This window comes from Aptenodytes patagonicus, chromosome 3, assembly GCF_965638725.1.
Source record: "Aptenodytes patagonicus chromosome 3, bAptPat1.pri.cur, whole genome shotgun sequence".
Lineage (NCBI taxonomy): Eukaryota > Metazoa > Chordata > Aves > Sphenisciformes > Spheniscidae > Aptenodytes > Aptenodytes patagonicus.
Genome location: NC_134951.1, coordinates 31,587,625 through 31,611,261, shown reverse-complemented (window position 1 = coordinate 31,611,261; position 23,637 = coordinate 31,587,625). Strand labels below are relative to the sequence as shown.

The window sequence follows — 23,637 nt, the reverse complement described above, 5'->3', positions numbered from 1 at the left end:
CCTCTCTGGACAACCTGTTCCAGTGTTTCACCACTTTCATCATTAAAACTTTCTTCCTTATATCTAATGTAAATCTATATGTGCTGTTCAGGAAATCCAAGACCCAACTGTGTAGTCTCTGTTTATGAATTTTTGCAGGTATTGTACCTTGAATTACTTGTAGTCTCCTTTTTTACCCTTAAATTATTAGAATTTTTTTTTATTTCTTCCGGTATAATTGAGACCTGTAAAACTGTTACGTTACCTATAGTTGATTGTGCCTTGTACTTACAAAGACTTTTTTATATATTATTTTTATCATTGTATTATGTTGCTTCTTAATCATTGACTTATTTAAGTACCTAAAGATGAAGCTTGTATGCAGATAGGGACCTGAGTTGGATCAATTTAGGTTTTAGACACCTATATATCCTAAAAAATACAGTTTGGGAACTAAAACTCATTAAGCATTTTTGCTTATTGAAACAGGGACATACTCTGACTCTAGAAGAACTGTATGGCTTTGAGAAGTTGTACGGTATTAGTTTTCTCACTATCCTCTATTGGTATAGTGTCACATTTGTCACTGTTTAGTTGTAGTAACAGCTAGTATCTCAAAAAGTTACATTCTGCTTAAAGACCTTAAACGTAGGTCAAAGAATCATAACACAATTCCTTTGTAGAAATTCTCCATACTACAGAACTGCTGTGCTGGTGACTCCATTACATTCCATCTCCTTGTGGGGGACATGGTTGGTAAGTCCCTGTTGCCCTTCAGTTTTTCCTTAGTGCAGTGGTCTCCAAACTATTTCGATTGAGCACCCCATCAGTAAAAAATTTTTGAGGACACCCCACCAATGTATGTTTATGTATTTATTTATAAATTACATATATGTACTGCTGCAGTTCTAATATTTTTCTTCCTGCACGCCAGTGAATTGTCTTGCATACCCCCTGGGGTTCATGCACTCCATTTTGGAGACCACTGCCCTAGTGGAACAGTCCCCTGGGGTCATGGACAGAGCTGACAGTGTTAGTAGCCCCAGGAGGGAATAAAATAACCATTTCTTCTGTCAGCCTGCCCTGTGAAATAAATGAAGTACAAAATTACTTATTGCCAGCAACCATCTTAAAATATGAAGATCTGTAAATGTTACTAGAAAACAGCGTAAAATACTTTCATACTGTGGTAGAGTCTTAGATGCACATTGTAGCTGGTATCGATAGTATTTCTGTTATTAGCTTATTGTAGTTCAGCATATGCCCTCTTTGGCTTTGTTTCATGGAACCTACCAGCGTGCAGCCATGCTCAGTGCTGCGTGGGACTTTAATTCCTGCTAATTCAGAGTTTAGTAGAAGGAGGGAAGTGGAAAAAGATATTCTAGACAAGCAGCTTTGCCCGTACTATTCTACCTGTGCATTTCATCACAAACCTAAAGATTTTAGGCTCTTCAGCTTATACAGAAACTATATGCAAGATAAGACAAGAATACTTAGACTTAGTGGATATTGCTACAGGTGCCTTTGGGATGCTGGGGTTCCTACATGCTCTTCATTGTCTTGCCATATGCTGGGCTACTTGTTTGACTAATGCTTGCCACTGAATTGCAGTTTCCTCTCCAGACCTTCTTTTGGAATAGAGTTCTCATTTGTGTATTCATTTCCTCAGAATTAGCTTCATTATTTGTAAAGATTTAAGGAACAAGAGAATATGCGTATTTAAAAACAATTTTGTAGTTACAGAAAAAAGTTACAAAAGATAAAATGACAAACTAGTATGACTAACAGTAAAGATTTTCTTCTGTTGTTCAAGCACATCAGCTAGCTTTTGATGCTTGCAAGTTAGCTTTTAAGCCAAAGGAAGAAGAGTGCTCTAGAGAGTTTTCATGGGTACATTTTCCTGTAGAGAGGATGTTCTGTCAGAGCACGCTCCTTGAGGATGGGAAGTTCTTCCCTGCAGGATCTGTGGCTACTCAAACCTCTCCCTCCCCTGCAATACAGGACATAGAAAGCACAGCTGACCATGTCCTGTTTCAGTACTTCTCAACTGTTGAATTTGAATGTTTCACAGTTGATTCCTCTTGCTGGGTAGGAGCTTTTTCTTGGTGTCTTGTGCTTAAGAAGTTTTTGGTGCCTTCTTTGCTTCATTGTGCCACCTGTAGAGGTTGTATTCCTTCTTCTGACCTACATTGCAGATAATCAATCTCAGTTTGTGTGAAGATGAAAGCTCAAGGAGATATCCGCTGTTTAGTTTTCTCCCGCTTAAGCCCTTCATCCAAGGAGAGGACTAACCTCTGTGCTCTCAGTGACCTCTTTACTGATGTTGTACAGTTGCAACACATTGCAACTGTCATACGGCTTTAGGGCAGAGAATGACTGTTGAAGATGAGCAAGCTAATAGCCTGCATACCATGGGGAAGAGGGTGTTCTTGCAGTTCTGAATGGCTTTGTTGGCCAGGTATGACTTTAAGTCTCTGGTGAAGTCTCTGTATTTGCTATATCTCTTCTGCTGATTCCTGAGAGGACTTCACTGCATTGGTGGTGGAGGCCTAGGCTGCTTTGGGCGCAGCACTGCAGGTGTAGTCATCACAGTTGAAATAGCATTTTTCTCAGTAGTTTTGGCTATCCATTAGTGCAGAGACCTCTGGACGCAGGGTGCTGGACTCCCTGGGAAGTTGCAGGTCTTTATGGAAGATCTCTCCTTTGAAGGGAACTATCCCAGCTAAAGGACTGATAGGGTTGTCCTTCCTTTCAAGATTACCTGGATATCCTATGCTCCCTTCCCCTTCTCTCTCTCCTCCCCTGCCCTTCAGCTAGCTGAAAGAAACTTCATAAAATGTTATTTTTAATGTAGAAACTAAATTGTGTCAGTTAATCTTGAAGTTGAGTATTTTTCACAAACTGCCTAATAAAAGATATTTTAACAGCTTTAGCTGCAAGATGTACCACTATATTGTGAGTACTGTACTACACTGAGGTTTCTGAAGGCCCTACATTTGAAGAATAAGAATTAATGTTGTCTGCACAGAGCCTCTCTGTGAAAGATCAAAAAATCACCAAATTGTTGAGGTTGGAAGGGACCTCTTGAGATCATCTAGTTCAACCACCTGCTCAAGCAGAGCAGGGTCACCTAGAGCAGGTTTCTCACAAACGCGTCCAGTCAGGTTTTGAAAATCTCCAAGGATCGAGACTTGACAAACCTCTCTGGTCAATCTGTGCCAATGTTTGACCACCCTCACAGTGAAAAAGTGTTTTCAAGTGTTCAGGTGAGATTTCCTGGGTTTTGATTTGTGCCCATTGCCTGTCAGGGGGCACTGCTGAGAAAAGTTTGGATCGCTCTACTCCATTCCCTTCAATCAGGTATTTATAGACATTGATAAGATCCACCATAGCCTGCTCTTCTGCAGCCTTAGGAGTCCTGGCTTTCTCAGCCTTTCCTTATATGAAAGAGGCCCCAGTCTCTTAATCATGTTTGTGGCCCAGCACTGGACTAGATCTGCTTGTACTGTTTCCCTTGAAAGTATGAATTTAATTAGACAAACGGCATTCTTATAATTGTGTAGGTCTGCTTCTGATTTGCAATGCCTTTGACCTTTACCTCACCCTTCAAGGGAATTTTTTCATCCCATAGTTTTTTCACTTTCTCCAACAATCCTGATTTTTCCAGACCTACCGTTTAGAAACATAACTACTTCTTGCTTTCCATCCTGCCTTTCTTTTGCTGTCAAGTTGTGGTGGTTTTTTTTAATGAATGCCCTTCAACACATGCTTGTTTAACTAGGGGTTTCATTTTTTTCTTTCTTAAGTCCAATAAAAACAGCAGAGAATAAACCATGGGCAGATTTCACAAACAAACAAAAAATTAATAAAACAAATAAAAATTTTGAAAAAAAAATCCACGTACTAGTCATGCCTATGTCTAATCATCAGTCACAAATCCATTATATAGTTTTAGTTCATTAAATCAAAAAATTCTTTACAAAAATATTACCTGAACTCAGACTGCTTTTCTTGTTGCTCATTCCTTTTTCACATCTTTGGTGATGAATTTGGACACTCTTCAAGGAGCATTGCTTAACTAGGACGCTTAAGGTATCAGGAAGAAATTCTGCCTTTTTTCTTGCTTGAGTGGTATTATTATCACAGCTACAGGGGAAAAAAAAAACCCAAAAAAAATAATGACAAAGGTAATTAATGCAATAAATGTTGCAAATGTTAAGCCTTCATAGTTAAAAATTTTATCTTGTGATTATTTATTTTCAAGACAGGAGTAGTGTAGTGGAAAAATGTATATACTGCCCAATAGCATCCTCATCATAATTTCAAAACCAGAACATTTGAGTATCCTCAAAATGAAGAAAACCTGTGTTTCTTATCTACAACTATAAACCAAAAGTACGTCACAGGGATGTCATAGGACAAAAGTTCTGCACGGACACACCTGTAAAAATGAAAATCTGTGACAAACTTTTGAACTTTATTGCATCTTCTAGCAGTAGTCCCTCCTATAATGGTCTTTTCACTTCTGCTAATATACAGATGCTAGAACATTTTCATTTTCTGCATATTTAACTTGAATGTTTGAAATTAAATAAATTTATATGCATGCTCTGCGAATAATATAGTTGATTACACTATTCACAGGTATTCAGAAGAATGGATATTTTTAAGTGTGCTTTGCTGATTATATTGTATTTTATTACTTTATTTTGTAATAAATTAATAAAATTAGCTTTTCATTATTCATTTCAGACACAGCACTGTTTTTTCCATCCTTCACTGGAAATTCTTATTTGGAACTACCTTCTCTGACATCTGTATCTGACACCAGGACTGCATCTGGGCAGGAAACAAGCAATCTGACAAGTCTGTACTTGACAGTGAAAACAACTGCTCTAAATGGCACAATTCTTTACAGTGAGTACCAATGATACTTGAAGCTAAGTATCAGTTTTAGCTCCTTCAGGTCCTTGTTAACTTTAGTGTACATCAGCTGGCATTTCCTATTCAGCAGCAAAATGAGTCATTAAAATGCAGTAGAAGCCTTTTGGTATTCTAATGCATGATACATTATAAAATTTGAACCATCATTCTTTGTGTTCCTCTGGAAAGTTCTTTAATTTATGACTCACTGAGCAAAACATAACTTACAACTGAAAATGCTGCTTCCTGACAAGAAAGAACATAGTAAGCATATGACTCCAGTAATAAGTGTTACAGCTCTAAAATACAAATGTTGAAGAAGTTTTGAACAATTTATTACAGAGAAACAGCTTCTCCATAGTTGGGTTGAGACTTGCTTTTTATTATAATTGTGATCTTGGTTCCAAAGATTTTTTGACTTGCAGAAGTATCTTAAGTTCTGCAAATTTGCCATATTTCAGAGTATTTACTGTGGTTTCATGCTTCAGAGGATTCTTTTGTGGTCCCCAGAGAGTATACTTGCAGACTTGGACATATGCTTGTTAATACTACATAAGAATGTTTCTTCTTGCCTGCATATTTCATTCCTCAGTATACGGCATGAACTTCTGAGACAGTATGCTTTTCACTAGTCAGCAAGAAAAATAGGCTTCTCTGCCAGCTGAATATTTCATTATATATTTTAGCTTGTAATTTCTATCCAAATGGAAAACCTGGGAAGTGGGGTGATTTCTTCCTGAACCCAGGAAGAGCTAGAAAAATATGTTTGTGCAATCTATGTGATAGATTTACTCCACAAAGACAAAATCATTAGGAGCATTCTCTGTTCACTGCAGCTTCCTAGGGTTTGTCTACACAAAGAAATCTTCTTGATTTAATATAATTTATTTTTATTAATTTTTGTTATTTTTATTTTAATCTGGAAGTAATATATGTGAATTCACCTGTACTATGTAAATATTTATAGGCCAGGGTTAAAAGTAGTATAAGCTTCATGGCATTATTTAATTATGCCTTTTATTATTATCTGTATAACATTTTCTTTAGATGTAAAACACTGTAGTCCCAAATTGAACATCTATATTTACTGCTTTTCAAAATGTTATCTCAAATTCTTGTATGTTATAGCTGGGTTGTTGCTGCAGCTGCCTAAGCTACATGGCTGCAGAATTTGCTAAGAATCATGGATAAGTGGTGATGTGGCAGTCTTTTATGTTGAAGTGTTTTATACTTGTTAGTTATTTCAATTTCAAGAGGAGTTGTTTGTCCTTCAAGAAGAATTCAAGGAATGACACTGGATGTACTTTGAATATATTCGGCATTTAATGATTTTGTTTGCCTCATCACTGCAAAGTAGTTGGCTTCCAGCCAAAGTTAAAGTAAAGCTTGCTATCTACCCATAAGCCCTAATAATTAAACGTCTGTTAAAAAAAAAAAAATCCAACATGGAAGTTTCCCTGTTATTCTCAGGAGGAAGTGGTGTTTTCTGAAAACCTGGATAAGTGTACTGTACTCCTACCACCAGAGCCAAATTTGTTTCTATCGCTACTTGTTGGAAAAGATTTTGATCTGAAAGTAGTAAATTTACGAAGCTGGGGAGGGATGGTGGTTGGAGTAGTTTCGAAACAGAATTTGCAGTGCTGGATGCTGTTTGCCTAGTTCACAACTCAACTATTTTACACATAGTGAATTTGCTTATCTTTGAAAACATCAAATATGCAAAATTTGTAACTGAAAATCAGATTCCAACTCTTTCACTCTCTGTGCTTTCCCATAATTACAAAGATGTGTGCTTCTCCATTGCCTTTTATACAGAAATTACACAAAGATGAATAGTATATCCTCTCCTTTTTGTTTCCATCCAGCTACACAAGGCAGAGTTACAACCTAAGCTTTAGTTAGTAGCAGGTCTGCCACACTTTCATTCACAATCATCATTTAAAATGAAAGTGCATTGAAAAGCATATTAAACTTGATAATTTTTTAGATGTCTCTGCCTTTTGTTTTTAGGTTTCTGCAATTGTCAAGTGAGAGCTAGCCTGTACTTGGAATTAATGGGCTCCTTAGAGTAGTGTTGAGAATTAGAGGAGTGTTATCTTGAGCTTTCACACCATGATGTAAATCTATGTGGGCTGTGGAATTTCATCTTTGTTGCTTGTAAGTTTTCAAATTATTTTGAGAAACCTAGAAATTGTCACATTTATATGTTTAGTTCTGACCAACTGATATGATAAGGCAAGTAATCTGCACATACTTCATATGTCATAGAATCATAGAATCATAGAATCATTGAGGTTGGAAAAGACCTCTAAGATCATCGAGTCCAACCGTCAACCCAACACCACCATGCCCACTAAACCATGTCCCTAAGCGCCTCATCTACACGTCTTTTAAAAACCTCCAGGGATGGGGACTCCACCACTTCCCTGGGCAGCCTGTTCCAATGTTTCACCACTCTTGCAGTAAAGAAATTTTTCCTTACATCCAATCTAAACCTCCCCTGCCGCAACTTGAGGCCATTTCCTCTCGTCCTATCGCTTGTTACTTCGGAGAAAAGACCAACACCCACCTCGCTACAACCTCCTTTCAGGTAGTTGTAGAGAGCGATGAGGTCTCCCCTCAGCCTCCTTTTCTCCAGGCTGAACAGTCCCAGTTCCCTCAGCCGCTCCTCATAAGACTTGTTCTCCAGACCCCTCACCAGCCTCGTTGCCCTTCTCTGGACACGCTCCAGCACCTCAACGTCCTTCTTGTAGTGAGGGGCCCAAAACTGAACACAGTATTCGAGGTGCGGCCTCACCAGGGCCGAGTACAGGGGCACGATCACTTCCCTACTCCTACTGGCCACACTATTTCTGATACAGGCCAGGATGCCATTGGCCTTCTTGGCTGCCTGGGCACACTGCCGGCTCATGTTCAGCCGGCTGTCGACCAACACCCCCAGGTCCTTCTCTGCTGGGCAGCTTTCCAGCCACTCTTCCCCAAGCCTGTAGCGCTGCATGGGGTTGTTGTGGCCGAAGTGCAGGACCCGGCACTTGGCCTTGTTGAACCTCATACAGTTGGCCTGGGCCCATCGATCCAGCCTGTCCAGGTCCCTCTGCAGAGCCTTCCTACCCTCAAGCAGATCAACACTCCCGCCCAACTTGGTGTCGTCTGCAAACTTACTGAGGGTGCACTCAATCCCCTCATCCAGATCATCAATAAAGATATTAAACAAGACCGGCCCCAGTACTGAGCCCTGGGGAACACCGCTCGTGACCGGCCGCCAACTGGAGGTAACTCCATTCACCACAACTCTCTGGGCCCGGCCGTCCAGCCAGTTTTTGACCCAGCGCAGAGTCCACCTGTCTAAGCCGTGAGCCGCCAGCTTCTCGAGGAGAATGCTGTGGGAGACAGTGTCAAAGGCCTTGCTGAAGTCCAGGTAGACCACATCCACAGCCTTTCCCTCATCCACTAGGCGGGTCACCTGGTCATAGAAGGAGATCAGGTTGGTCAAGCAGGACCTGCCTCTCATGAACCCGTGCTGGCTAGGCCGGATCCCCTGGTTGTCCCGCTCATGCCTTGTGAGCGCCCTCAAGATGAACCGCTCCATAATCTTCCCCGGCACCGAGGTCAGGCTGACAGGCCTGTAGTTCCCCGGATCCTCCTTCCGGCCCTTCTTGTGGATGGGCGTCACATTGGCAAGCCTCCAGTCTTCCGGGACCTCCCCCGTTAACCAGGACTGCTGATAAATGATGGAGAGCGGCTTGGCGAGCACCTCCGCCAGCTCCCTCAGCACTCTCAGGTGGATCCCATCCGGCCCCATAGACTTGTGAGTGTCCAGGTGGCATAGCAGGTCATTGACTGCTTCCTCCTGGATTACGGGGGCTTCATCCTGCTCGCCGTCCCCGTCTTCCAGCTCGGGGGGCCGAGTACCCTGAGGATAACTGGTCTGCCTGTTAAAGACTGAGGCAAAGAAGGCATTGAGTACCTCAGCCTTTTCCTCATCCTCAGTGACAATGTTCCCCCTTGCATCCAATAAGGGATGGAGATTCTCCCTGGCTCTCTTCTTGTCATTAATATATTTGTAAAAACTTTTTTTGTTGTCTCTAACGACAGCGGCCAGATTGCGTTCTAGCTGAGCTTTTGCCTTTCTCATTTCTTCTCTGCACGACCTAACAAGATCCCTGTACTCTTCTTGAGTCGCCTGCCCCTTCTTCCACAAGCGGTAAACTCTCCTTTTTTTCCTGAGTCCCAGCAAGAGCTCCCTGTTCAGCCAGGCCGGTCGTCTTCCCCGCCCATTCTTCTTACGGCATACAGGGACAGCCTGCTCCTGCGCCTTTAAGACTTCCTTCTTGAAGATCATCCAGCCTTCCTGGACCCCTTTGCCCTTCAGGACCGTCTCCCACGGGACTCTCTCAACCAGCGTCCTGAACAGGCCAAAGTCCGCCCTCCGGAAGTCCATGGTTGCGGTTTTGCTGCCCCCCCTCCTTACTTCACCAAGAAGCGAGAATTCTATCATTTCATGGTCGCTAAGCCCAAGACGGCCTCCGACCACCACATCTCCCACCAGTCCTTCTCTGTTTGTAAACAGCAGGTCGAGCGAGGCACCTCCCCTGGTAGGCTCACTTACCAGCTGTGTCAGGAAGTTGTCTTCCACACACTCCAGGAACCTCCTAGACTGCTTCCTCTCTGCCGTGTTGTATTTCCAGCAGACATCCGGGAAGTTGAAATCCCCCACGAGAACAAGGGCTAGCGATTGAGAAACTTCTGCCAGCCGCTTATAGAACGCTTCATCCGCCCCTTCATCCTGGTTGGGTGGTCTATAACAGACTCCCAGCAGGATATCTGCCTCGTTGGCCTTCCCCCTCATCCTTACCCATAGACACTCAACCATACCATCATCACAATCGTTGAGCTCTAGACAATCGAAACACTCCCTAACATACAGGGCCACCCCACCGCCTCTCCTTCCTCGCCTGTCCCTTCTGAAGAGTCTGTAGCCATCCATTGCAGCACTCCAGTCGTGAGAGTCACCCCACCATGTTTCTGTGAGGGCGACTAAGTCATATCTCTCCCGCTGCACAATGGCTTCCAGCTCCTCCTGCTTGCCGCCCATGCTGCGTGCATTGCTGTAGATGCACTTGAGCTGGGCTATCGATTTCGCCCCCGGCATCGGCACGCCACCCCTCGGCTCATCTCTAGCGAGCCTGGTTTTATCCCCTTCCCCCTTCGAACCTAGTTTAAAGCCCTCTCAATGAGCCCTGCCAATTCATGAGCCATGATCCTTTTTCCCTTGTGAGACAGCTGGACTCCGTCTGTCACCAGCAGGCCCGGTGCCATGTAAACCTCCCCATGATCAAAAAAGCCAAAATTCCTCTGACGGCACCAGCCCCTGAGCCACGCGTTGATCAGGTGTGTTTTCCTGCTCCTTTCAGTATCCTTCCCTGCCACTGTAGGGATAGAGGAAAACACTACCTGTGCTCCCGATCCTTGAACCAGTCGCCCCAGTGCCCTGAAGTCCCTTTTGATCGCTGCAGGACTTCTCTCCGCAACCTCATCACTGCCAGCCTGTATAACCAGCAGCGGGTAGTAATCAGAAGGCCGTACCAAACCAGGGAGCTTCCTAGTGATGTCTCTGACCCGGGCCCCAGGGAGGCAGCAGACTTCCCTGTGGGACGGGTCCGGTCGGCATATCGGGCCCTCTGTTCCCCTCAGAAGGGAATCGCCTATGACAATTACCCTCCTTTTTTTCTTAGCAGCGGCAGTCGTAATGCGTGGGGCTGACTGCCTCACCCTAGGCGACCCCCCGGATGGACCTTCGTCTACATCCTCGCTTGCCTCGCCCTCAAGTTCCAGGGCCCCATATCTGTTGTGTAAAGGCAACCGGGAAGGTGAGGGAGGCCGGGCAGGGGTTCGCCTGGCACGCCGAGCAGGGACCCGTTTCCATCCCCCCCCGTCGCTTAGGTCCCCTTTTTCTACCTGGTGGCAAGAAGGCAGGGGATCCTCTGCTTCTCGCGGAGCCTCCTTCTGCTGCCTCTGCCTCAGGGACGGTAGGGTGCGGCTCCACCAATCTATCTCCCTCTCACACTCCCGGATACTCCTCAACCTTTCCACCTCCTCCTTCAGCTCTGCCACCAGGCCGAGCAGATCATCCACCTGGTCACACCGCACACAGGTGGTGTCTCTGCCGCCCTCCGGCACAGCTGACAGGCTCAGGCACTCCCTGCAGCCAGAGACCTGGACAGCTGTATGCTTGCGTGTGAGCTCCGTCTGGGTCGCCACATTCCTTCTGGCGACGGCTTTCGGCCGAGTGGAAACCATAGCCGGTCCTCTTCTCGGAAGCCGACGATTACCAGTTGAGTTGGCCTCTGGAGCCGGGAGCGGGGCTGTGCCTTGCCCGCTCGCCTTCCCTGCACGCCCTGCCCGCGCAAACTGCCGCGCCACGCCCTTCTGACGCGCCACGTCCTGTTTGCCCGCCCTGTTCGCCGCGCTCCGGGTCGCTCGCGCTCCCTGGAGCTGCTCTTGTAAGTGAGGAGGTTTGGCTGCCGCCCCTCTTGTCCCCGCCCACGCTGAGTCAGAGCTGCCGCTCGTCAGGAACGCCCTCCTCCGGCTCGGGGAATGGCGGGGCTGGGGCTCCCTCTCGCTCCCTGCGCTTTTCCTTTTCGCGGGTTTGGCCGCGGTTTTTTGCCGCTTCAGGAAGGGTCCCCCGTCGCGATCCTCCGCTCCGGAGCCCTTCGCCTCGGTGGCTTCGCTGAAATGTCTCACAAGTGTGGTTGAGTACTTTGGGTAGACAGTGCTCAGAGATTTAAGTATGTTAGGCAACATGGAATGAAGCATGCAGACTGTCTCAGGATTATGTACTGAGAGTTTAGGTGCAGCTGAAACGATGCTGTGAAAGGAAGAGAGGGTGTGGATGCCTTCTTTGTGTACCGAGGAAGAACACCACAGTGGGCATAATTGGTAGTTGTATTATGCTCCTTAATTTCATTCTCTGTATCCCAGTGAATCTGCTTCTACCATTGTTTTTATAAAAAAAATTTGTACTGATTTAACAAAAATATAGTTCCCTTATGCCTAGTTCAGTTATATGGATACAAATACTGGATAATTCTAGGGACATTTTGATGTTATTTTGTATTTAATCAGTGCAAAATAAACTCCACTGAATTAGGTGGAGGGACTGCCAATTCAAAATATTCAAAATCGTATCAAATAAATTCAAGATGCTGCTGCCTCAAAATAAATTCTGTAGTCTTTCTCAGATTATATCCTTATAAATTAGTTTCTGCTTTTGAATATCAGAGAAAATATTAATGTTCCTAAATTACATTTAATCAGAGAAAAGTTACTTTCAGGTGTACCAGTACACAAAATCTTTCCGTACCAGAAGCAGAAACTAATGCTTTTTTCTCCTCCCAAACATGAAATTTAAAAGCTAGTAGTCCACCATGAAACTTAGAGCCAATCACACATTGCAGAAAATCTCAAAAGGAATACTGATGAGAAAAAAATATTTTTAAACTGCTAACCAAAGTGATTCTGTGGCTTTTCAGTCTTCTAGCTCTGCAGGAGTAGCAGGTGTACATTTGGGGCAAACATATTTTGTTTTAAAAGTAAAGAAAAATAATATCAGGAAGAAGAGTAGAACTTAGAGAATTTTGTTGCACAAGGGTGTGTTTCATAAATCCAAGCTAGTACCACTATTTAACCAGTTTAATATTATCATATCAAAAGCATTCATTGTGGTTTTAGAGATAAAAGCAGCACATGATGTACACTTCATAATTTATATCTCTTTCTTTGTCAATACAATGAAAGGCTCCAAGGAAATTCTGAGGAAGTGGCAGTGGTTGGAGGCCTTGAGTTCCCGCTTACCACACTCCCATAAGTGATCCCACAGATTTCAATGGAAATTGCTCTTTTGAGTAAGATTATTTTTTAAAATGACAGTGGTTTTGATTTTATAATTTTTTGCTTAGTGAACCACAGAATTTTAAGTATTCTAGGAAAAACTTTGAAGCTGTGTCAGAAGGGTTTGCATGGAATTTTCCCACCATAGTTATTCTGGAAGAGTTTTTTTTCCTTATGCCAACCTTAGTTTTACCTTCTTTCTACAGTTCCAGAGCATGTAAATTGTGTTTAGCCTATGTAAATTTTTTTCCTAGCCTTTATTCAATTTATTGTTCTTTACTTCCATTCTAAACTTCTCCAGTAACATATGTTACTGTAAAAAAATTGTTTATGATTCTGTATGGAAATATAATTTCATATCAGTGGTGGATGGAATAATTTTACAAGTTTTCATCAGGTGGTAAAAATGTTTTGTCATCTTTTTATTAGAAATTATATAAATACTATATAATTTATATTGGAAGGAGAAGCAAGAAAATGGGCTTCCTAGCAGGCCGTTATCTCTTGGGTTCTGGCGAGTGCAAGCATTAAGATTTTGATCTTAAGATTTTGTGATGGATGCTTTAAAACCAAGTTTTCAAACATAATGTTCCATTTTGCTGGAACTGTTGACATTCCCATGAATATTTCAGCTCCAATAGTTAAGTTAAAAATTGAAAGATATATCTTCATAATATACAGAAATTATACATGAAAATCTGTCATTTGCATATTAGCAATGATGCCATTTTCACTTATTTTCCCACATATCTTTGCAAAGATATTCACTTTTCACACCTGAAAATGTCTACACAGGTGTATAAATTTAATTCTCTGATGTGGGTAGAACAATTACCTGTGAAGCTAAAGACTAAAAAAATCCAAAAAGAAAACATGTTTATGTCTTAACTTCTTTTTTACTGGCCTTCCAAATATTTATTCTTACTGTGTATACTTGTCTTGTTTGTTGAACTGCTTCAAGCTGCCTAGTGATTGCTGTTGGGTTTGTATAATGTTTCTACTAAAATCTGCAGATTTATACTTCCTTCTGTCTGAACACCTGACACGTGTGGGAAAATACACATGGCAGGTAAGGTTGGCCATCTCACGGCAGTTTCTGCTCTTGAAAGAAAGCTACATCTTAAGAACTATAACATATAACAGACCACAAGTGGCAGCAGAACAGAAGTAAAATCAGTATTTAAGGAGAAAATTTAAGCATTCTATACTGTCTGAACAAGCCTTTGAATTTCTGTGGCCCATGTAAAGGAGACTGTAATAAGGAAAGGGAAATGAATGTGTGCCATGAGATTCAGGTGGTGAAAAATTAGTACACTTTCTTTTGTTACAGAGTGTAGATTTAGAAATGCCTTTTCAATCCTTTTTGAAAAGAACCGGGAATATGTCACAGAAATACATTTTCTTTATGGATTTAGAAGAGATAGCTGACTTGTAACCTGGTGGTAATTAATAGTAATTCTAAAGATTCTTTAGAATTCTCAGTAAACTTCTATATTTCTGTAAATGCTGTTAACTGAAGTGTATATCTGGATCTTTGGTGGAAGAAAAAAGATTTATTTTTTTTCAATATAGCTAAAAAACATTGGTTTGTTCTCCTGATAACAAAAGAGATCCAGAAGTATAAATCAGCTGACAAAAGGATATAAATGGAAAATATCATGTTTCTTAACTACAGGAATGTCTACAAGTTTGAAGGGTATTAGCTTTTTATTTATAGGAATTACAGAAGCAGTAGAACAAGTGATGGTTTTAATACGGCAAGTGAATTCCTCTGCAGCATATCTATCTAATAGAATCTAAACTATTCCAGATTTTTAAAAGTTGGTTTTCTTATTAAAGGATATCTATAGAACTAATGTTCTTAATTTTTCTGGATGTGAGAAATAAGGGCTCAGTAGAAACATTACATGTGGCACTTTCTCATTTTCCCTATACTTGCATCCTGCCAACCCTTCACTTGTTTACACCCTCTTCTACTCTGTGTCTTTTTCAGCTGAGTACTTCTTGGGCTCCTTCACATTAGGGGAGATTCTGGAGCATATTTCATCTTATCTAAACATAGATTTCTAAAATTACACAGGTTAATTCTTCCCTCAAAAAATCTGTAACTGCTGGTAATAGAAGCTCCATAGACCAATTACCTAAAACACAGAAAGCTGATCAAAGATGTTTAAAGCTGTTAGGTTAGTCCTGCCTGAAAGTTTTGATCTTCACCCGCTTTAATTTGTAATGTGATATAATTCCAGGTATATCATAACCATGAAGTAAAATCACAGAAAACAAAAAAAGAGTAATTTTCAGCTTGTAAAATAATTAAACCATTCAAAAACATTGCACATATAAATTACAAATGTTTAATGTTCACTATCATAGGATAATGATTACTTTCATTTTTAATCAAAATCTAAATCAATTTGATCCCAATTGCATAGAATTATTACTCTTCAATTTTGTCTTGAATTTATGTTTGTCTTTAATCTGAATTCTCATACTACTTCCCCTGCAGAGAAGTCCTCTGTGTTCTTAGTTAAGAGGCTCTAGTTTTTGGCACATGCAGAGATTCTTTTTTCCTTAAGTTTTGACAGGTTCTAGTTCCTCTTACATGTTTTGACACAGTATGTGTGTGCCTTAAAAAACTTCTTCAAGGGTTTCCATTTTCTGAGGTAAGAGTATATCACTTACCATTTCCCACTGACATACCTTCTTCTTGACTTTCATAGAAATATGAAGAAATGTTTGCATTCCAATTTCACTTTCCAGATTCTTGTAACAAAAATTAAAATAAAAATGATTGGCTGGAATTTCAGACAGTGGAAACTTTTTCTCTGATTTTGGTTATCTGACTTGAATTATTAGTCTCATACTAGAAGGTATTTTCATTTCTAGATAATGTACTCATCCTGCATCTAACCTAATAGCTGTTCAGGTTTCAGTTCACACTTTCTGTGGAAAGTTTTTAATACAGTATTTTTGAAGTGTTTACAGAGATTTTGTTACAGCAGTATTTGAGCACTTCACATTCTTTAGAACATTTATCTTTGCACTTTCTGGATAGAGTGCTATTAATGGAGACCCATGCATTCGTTTTCTTTCCAGTTATCCATATCTGAGACCTCCGTGGACTGTGTCACAGCTCCCTTCTTGTCCCTTAATATACCCAGAAAGAGGGAAGAAGGGAGGGTCAGGATGCAGTGGTATGAGTTCGGTTCTCACCCTCACACTGAGCTGGGACAGCTTCAGGAACTTGGGATAATTTTTACATGATTTCTAGCAGTCGTTTTACTTGTTTTTTCTTCATTGGTTCCCAGTAACATATCATATTTGCATTCCCATTCCTTTTGTTACCCCTAAAATGGGGCTTTACTTGACTTGGAAGATTCCACTCTTTTAGTGACCGGTAGGTTTTCTTCTAAGGTTAGGTTTCTGCTAAGATAAAAAAAAAATTTTGGATCTCTTCCTGTTGAACACAGACACAGAAAGTAGTGGAGGACTGCACATCTTGTAGAACTCTGATACTGTGTTTAACATTAATTACATCTTTGCTTTACATTTTTTTGCATTACATCAAGAAGCTCAACATGACCCGGCAATGTGTGCTTGCAGCCCAGAAGGCCAATCATATCCTGGGCTGCATCAAAAGAAGCGTGGCCAGCAGGTCAAGGGAGGTGATTCTGCCCCTTCTACTCTGCTCTCGGAGACCCCACCTGGAGTACTGTGTTCAGCTCTGGGGCCCCCAACATAAAGAAGGACATGGACCTGTTAGAGCAAGTCCAGAAGAGGGCCACAAAATGATCAGAGGGATGGAAGCCTCCTATGAAGACAGGCTGAGAGAGTTGGGGTTGTTCAGCCTGGAGAAGAGAAGGTTCCGAGGAGACCTTATAGCAGCCTTCCAGTACCTGAAGGGGGCCTACAAGAAAGCTGGAGAGGGACTTTTTACAAGGGCCTGTAGTGATAGGACAAGGGGTAATAGCTTTAAACTGAAAGAGGGCAGATTTAGATTAGCTATAAGGAAGAAATTCTTCACTATGAGGGTGGTGAGGCACTGGAACAGGTTTCCCAGAGAAGTTGTGGATGCCCCATCCCTGGAAGTGTTCAAGGCCAGGTTGGACGGGACTCTGAGCAGCCTGGTCTAGTGGAAGGTGTCCCTGCCCATGGCAGGGGATTGGATCTAGATGATCTTTAAGGTCCCTTCCAACCCAAACCATTCTATGATTCTATGATTTCTACTTAGTCTTCCTCAGGCTCTTTTCCCCTTTCTATAGCACCAGTTTCTTTCCCTTATTTTTGCTCTTTCTTTTTTGTTCTATGTCTGTCTGGCAATTAGATTCCTTTTCAAATAATACAAATGTTTGCTATGATTGTCCATATCAATATCCTTATTTGGTTTTCCATGAATGTAAAATACAATATTATATACATTTGTAAAACAAAAATCTCTCCAGCGTTTTGTGAATGAATACTTTGTGCATATAGAGATTATCCAGAATTTTGTAATTTATTATTTCTTTATGCAGGCACCAAGCTCTTCTGTAGTTCTGTCAGACAAACATAACATCCTTCATGAGTTCATATGCTCCCTCTGTTCTTCCTTCATCCCTGCTTTTTGCTCCTTGCTCTTTCATCTTCCCTTCTAACAACTTCAAAAGAGAAGCTGCTGTTGTCCTCTCTGCTCCTTTTAATAGTAGTACAACTCCTGCTTCTGCTTTTTTGAAGCTGTGCTACCATCAAACAGCTGAGAAATGAACTGTCAGCAGAAATTCATCTTGAGGCTAGTGCACTCACGAGGGTCAAGAACTACAGAATTATAAAAAAGGGTTAATGTTCCTGACATTTTCATATTCTGTTAATACACAGATGTTAGCAATAGCTCCATAATTAAGGTTGCATTAAGTTTCACACATTCATGAACCAAAAATCCTGTCTTTGTCAAAAGCATTTTTCAAAATAGGAAGAAAATCACAGCAATCTGCTTGTTTCAGGTGTATTTTACTAGAAAATAATTACACATTTTGATTTATTTTTTAAATTAGTCCACTTTCAGATCATTCATTTTAAAAATACACCTGATTTTACCAGGTGGTGATGAGGTTACATATATTTCACTAGCAGATAATTAGTAAACATTTAATTACAGTGAGAAATCTTCAGACAAGATGCCTTTGATATACAAATGGATTTGAATCAGAAAGTATGCATAAGAAGAATATTTAAGTCAGAATCTTAAGGGAAAATGTAAAAGGATTAAAACTTGGATCTATCTTTTCCTAGTATGCAAGCCAGTGAGGATCAAAAAAGGAGATCTGTGTCTTCTCCACCTGTTCACATTCATGCATCTTAAAATAAAGAGAAGTGAACACTTAAAAGTACCAATGCATTGTTGTAATACCTTTTAGCAGTTAATGAAAATACACATATAAAAATATATATAAGAAAAATAAAATATGTATATCCACAAAACAAGCCTACTTATGGGCTAACTGATACTCAGAATAGGAGAATCTGTAACTGTGCTGGGCATGACACTTCACTAAATTGCACCATACTGTTGTGGAAAAGCATTTTCCTATTTAATACCTTTATTAGCAAGGATTTTATCGATGGTTGGTTGAGAGCAACAAATACTAAGGACTAACTGTTGTTTGTAGAGGCTGCCAAAAATAGATTGTTAAAAACATGGGGAAAGAGATAAGATATAAGTGATTTATAGAAAATTACTACGTATGTCAGAAGCAAAGAAACTAATCCAAGAAGAACTGGTTTGCACACCATTTTTAATATATTATAAGCCATCATCTGTTTTGATGCAAAGACAAATGTACTTACCTTCTTAATAATGAAGTTTTCCCTAATTATTTTCAGTATGCATTTAAGAAGCATATAAATGGTAACAAGCAATGGACTAAAAATGTCTGGACTTTTTGCAGTTACCTTATCTTTAAATTATTGGCAGAATGTGAGGAGATTTCTCTTTAAATATGTCAGGAGAAAAAGTTACAAAATGTGAAAATATACACAATTGTTACGTTTGTGCCAATAAAGATTAGCCATCATTTGAGAAATATTTCTTTGTTGAATACAGTATGCATTCTTACAATTTTTTATTCTATTCCTTATTGATTTTACTTGTTTTCATGATTTAATTTCAACATGTCAAAGAAAATTGTGATTTTTTTTAATTTAGCAAAATAAATTGCAAGTGGTCATAAAAAACTGATAAAGTTTTACTTCATCGTTTTCACTTTTAACGGATTCAGCATAATGCTGTTCGCAATCCCTTCAAGGAGAGATTGTTTAACTTCTACTATACATGGTATTCTACAACTTCTGACAATTGGATTTCAGATATCAGAGCCCATGTTTATAGCATTCCTTAAGGACACCAGCTGCTTTTGCATAGGTTGTGTTCATAAATTATTTTCCTGTCCTCTCAGAAGCTCTGTTCCCCAGATCTACCCATATTCTACTTACCGTCCTAAAACTAAATATGGGCCTTTCAGGCAATTCAGTCATAGTCTATCTGTCTGTTATTTCAGCTGGCATTCTCAAGCAGAGCATTTCACGGTATCCTTCCTCTGTGCCAAAATATGTTTTTTGCCTAATAAAGCTTCATTCCATAGCTTAATGGGAATTTAAATCTGTCCTCTCTAGATAGGCAGCCATTTGAGCCCAGTGACCGCTTGCTTGCCATCGTACTGATTGTATGAAAATAGCCTTCCAGCTTGCAGTTTCCTGTGAAAGAATGATTGCTGAGATCTGGTTTCTTTGACCTGATCCCCTCATATAATCTCTACTAAGGTCAAGATAAGTTACCCCTAATATTCAACAAGATTTTTTACTTAGATGGTTCCTGATCTCCCTCTGTTCCCAGAACCTATTTTGCTTAAGACTCAGGCTTTTCCTATGAAGGCAACTTCCCACCATATACACTAGGTAGCATATGCTCTTTTACATTGCCAGAACAAAATTCTTCAGAGGGACACTGCCTCCTCATGTTGACTGTAGAAAGATTTAAAGGACTGTTCTTTCAAAGGATCTCATACCACCTAGCAGATAATATGAAGAATGCTATTAGTCACCTGTAAGTGCGACTTAGAAGCACTCCGTAGACTAAAGTTCAAGCAGTAACATTCACTGAGGTTTCAAGGAGTAATGCTACCTTTGGGGGAGCTGTCCCAAATTTTTTACTTTACTAGTAATAACGAGGACCTTCTTCCAAGTTTTCACTAGTGGACAATGTGAATGGACAGACAGAGTCACTGGGAGAAGAGAAATAAGCTATTCATCTGTAACTTCATTTCTTCAAGACATGTTGTCAGTATATACATTCACAACCCTCCCCCACTTCATTCTCTCTGGATTCCATATAACTTACAGATTTACTTATTGATAGAAATTGGAAATGCCTGGAACAGCATGTGTAGGGAGGGGAGAAGAAGATAAGGAAACAAATGATGCAAGATGTGCATATATCAGTTATGCTAGGGTTAAAAAGCAGTGACTTTTTTAACAGTGAGTGCAATATATTTTGAAAAAGAATTATCAAATTATTGTAGAAGGAAATCATAAAAGCCAAAGGCATAAAATCCAGTCAAATTAAAGTAGCTTTGGAGTTAATTAGGTATTCAGAATACAAAATTTGTCTAAGCATAAAAGATTTTCAGTAGGTCGTCAGGATCTGTAACAGACTGAAGAAATCTTGTGTTGACTAGAAAGTTGCTCTCAAGGAGGGAGTTTACGTTGTGAACTGTTTCTGCTATGAACTATACAACAGCAAATGATCAGGAAGTTGCAAGCATCTGTTGCCTCTCTCTATCTGCTAAAATACATTATCATTTTCTTTCTGTTTTGTCCTCCAAATTAAAGTTGACAATTTTCTCTTCACAGATTAGTAGGTTTCCCAGCAAAGAGCTGTCCCAAGTACACCCACATTCTTTATACATTTCTGAATAAAAATGTTAAGGGATGTTCTAAGCTGTGGCCACCTCAAGCAGCTCCGGGCCTGGAACTCCCTCCTGCCCAGCTGCTGGAACACAGCCCAGAGGCTCAGGGGTCTCCATCCCAGGCTGATGGACGTGGCTGCTGCTTTCCCATTTGCAGGTTAAACCATGCGAAGTTAAACATGTATCCCAGAGACACACAGACGTGCACACATGCAGATACACACAGAACATGACATGGCTGGCTGCCACAGGCAAGCCACTGCCTTCAACAGCACCTGCCTAGAGGACTCACATAAAACATGACCGTAGAAAGCCAAGTCCTCTCCTCCTCTCTGGCTGGTAGAGATGGAAGTTCACTAGTGAACGCACACACATGACACTTGCTAGATTCACAAGCACGTGCACATTCATGGATCTCCCAAGTACCAGCACGTCCCCCTGTGTCCATCCGATACCCCTGCCCAGACCCCAGGCCTTCTTACCCACCCCACGGATCTCCTACTCACTGGCTCACAGACAGATGCATGCATTCACACACCCGTCCCCCAAGCACTCCACACTTGGGGGTCCCCCAAATACCAGCATGGACCATCTACCTATCTGATACCCATGCCTGGACATGGGGCCTCCTACTGGCAGGTAGTACATCTTGAAGTTTGTTAGCGAATACACTCACCTACACTCAGAAGCTGGCACAAGGCACACAGGCTGGGACCCATGGCCCCACTCCAGAAGCTGGCACTGAGTCCCTTGCTCACTTCACTCACACCGGTTGCTCCCAGTGACTGGCAGCTGAGACCCTCACCCACACCAGTAGCTGGTACTGAGATCCTCACTGGCTGCAGTTGCTGGCACCACAGGTCTGGGGGTGTCTACACCCTTGGTCTGACTCCAGTTGCTGGCCCCAGATCTATTCAGGCCTCTCTCATCAATTACTGGCACCTAGGCTTTGCAGCCCCCCGCACACGCACACAGACACAAACACACCTATCCTGGTCTCTCCCAGTAGCTGGTTTTTGGGACACACAACATTACTGCCCCAGTGGTTGGTGGCTGAGACCCCCCTTCTGCTCCAGTCCTTGGCATTGAGACTCCCGCTGGTTCCATTAGCTAACACCACAGGCCAGGGTGCCTACAACCCAGGCCTGACTTCAGTAGCTGGCACCAAATCCACTCACACTGATTCCCCCAATAGCTGGCACTTAGTCCTTGCAGCACTCTAATGTGGGATAGGGAATGCGATTACACAGATAGTTAAGAAAGGATTTAATAAGGAGACAGGACAGACTGTGGTGATAAGGCACAGGGCTCTGGCAGATAAGCATGCTGACAGGCCTCGTTTTACATACAACCCTCCCCTTTTATACCCTTCAGGTCTGTTCCTCTTTTGTTCCTCCCCAGTTCCCTGTTTGTACACATTGCCTCATTGGTTTGCATAGTCCCACCAACACAACCCTCCCCCAGTATCCCAGACCCCCAGATTTGCACCCTTCTCAGTTGCAAAGTCCAGGCTGGCACTTTTTGAAGTGATGCATGAAGTTTCCTGATAGCCCATCCATTAGTGTGACTGAGAAGATTGGTTTCTTGTCATTGTTTCTGTTACTTTTTGTTTGTCATGTCTGTGTTTTGCTTATTGCCTTCCCCTTTTCCTTTTGACAGGAAATAAGCATTCCCACACTCTGCATGCCCATACCAGTTAGTGTAGATGACCAGGTTTGGTTCTTGTTACTATCTCCATTTGTTGGTCAGGTTTGTGCCTCTGCGTATTTTGGTTTCCCCCTTTTCCTTATCATCCCATTTGACGAGGTTGTTGATCAGATAACCTTAAGGAAGTAAGTGCTCTCTCCTACCACGTACCTTCATGAAAAGTTTATTTGTACGGTGTATGTGTTGTGTGTTTTTTCTCAACTCAGCGACAGACAATGGATAGGAAATGTGCTCCAAACAAGCTGGAGAATTAGATACAGAATTAGAACCTCAAGGTTCCAGGTTTCCAAACATTATGATTCTGGAAGTTAAGAAGAACATAGTAATCTTATGCTCAAATACTGCTGAGCAAGTATATGCAGTAAATTCAATTTCATGACCTACCTTTTGAGTCTTTTTTACTTCAGTTAAATATAGTAAAATATAGTGCAAAAAACAGATTAACATTTTAACAGTTTGTCTTAAAGGGGAATAAAAATCCTAAACAGGAACTGTGTCTTACCTTCTATGAGAAGTAAATACAGTTAAAATCAAAGGGCAAATCCATAAAAAAACCCCATCCAAAATAATTTGCAATTGTAGGTGTCAGTTCTTTTTTTAGCAGACAAACCATGTGCCATCCATCATTTAAATAGAAATATTTTGCTCATATTTACAATATACTGTTTAGTGGAAGTGAACAAAGATTGAAAGATTTTTTTAAAATATCTTTTTATTCTTAGTTTGAACTGTGCAAGTTACACAGTATGTCTGATGTTTTGTAGATAACAATTATTCTCATCAAGTCTGAAATGTGTCATTAATTGGGAAAGGTGAATTGTTCATAACCTTTACAGAGATTATAAGAAAGAGAAGACGCTCTCTTATAATTTTTGTTTTCTATAATATGGTTATAGTATTTTTGTGATTTGGTTTTTTTATCATCACCTTTGTCACCTTAATGATACTGCTGGATATAGAGAAAAGTTCACCTTCAATTAATGTAAAGATATCTGTAGGGTTTATGCAACTGCAGTGGTATAAAAGTAAATTTTGCCTTTTGGCTATTTTCTTTTACTTTGACCTGTTATCAGCAGTTGATTCAGAGTTTATATTTATTCTCACAGTCACTCAGAGTCCTGTATATGGATAGAAGACTCCTCAATGTCACATAGGCATTATGACTGGCGATGGTGTTCCAGTAGTGTGGAATATTTTT

General features: G+C 41.1%; 1 protein-coding gene across 1 annotated transcript in view; it reads left to right on the top strand.

Annotated features, from left to right (window-relative positions):
- The window catches only part of EYS (eyes shut homolog), a 1,011,092-nt gene that overhangs the window by 808,362 nt on the left and 179,093 nt on the right, over positions 1-23,637 (top strand). The window contains exon 37 of the mRNA XM_076332996.1: positions 4,732-4,896. Coding sequence (XP_076189111.1) covers positions 4,732-4,896 — 165 coding nt within the window. The remainder of the gene's footprint in view (positions 1-4,731; positions 4,897-23,637) is intronic.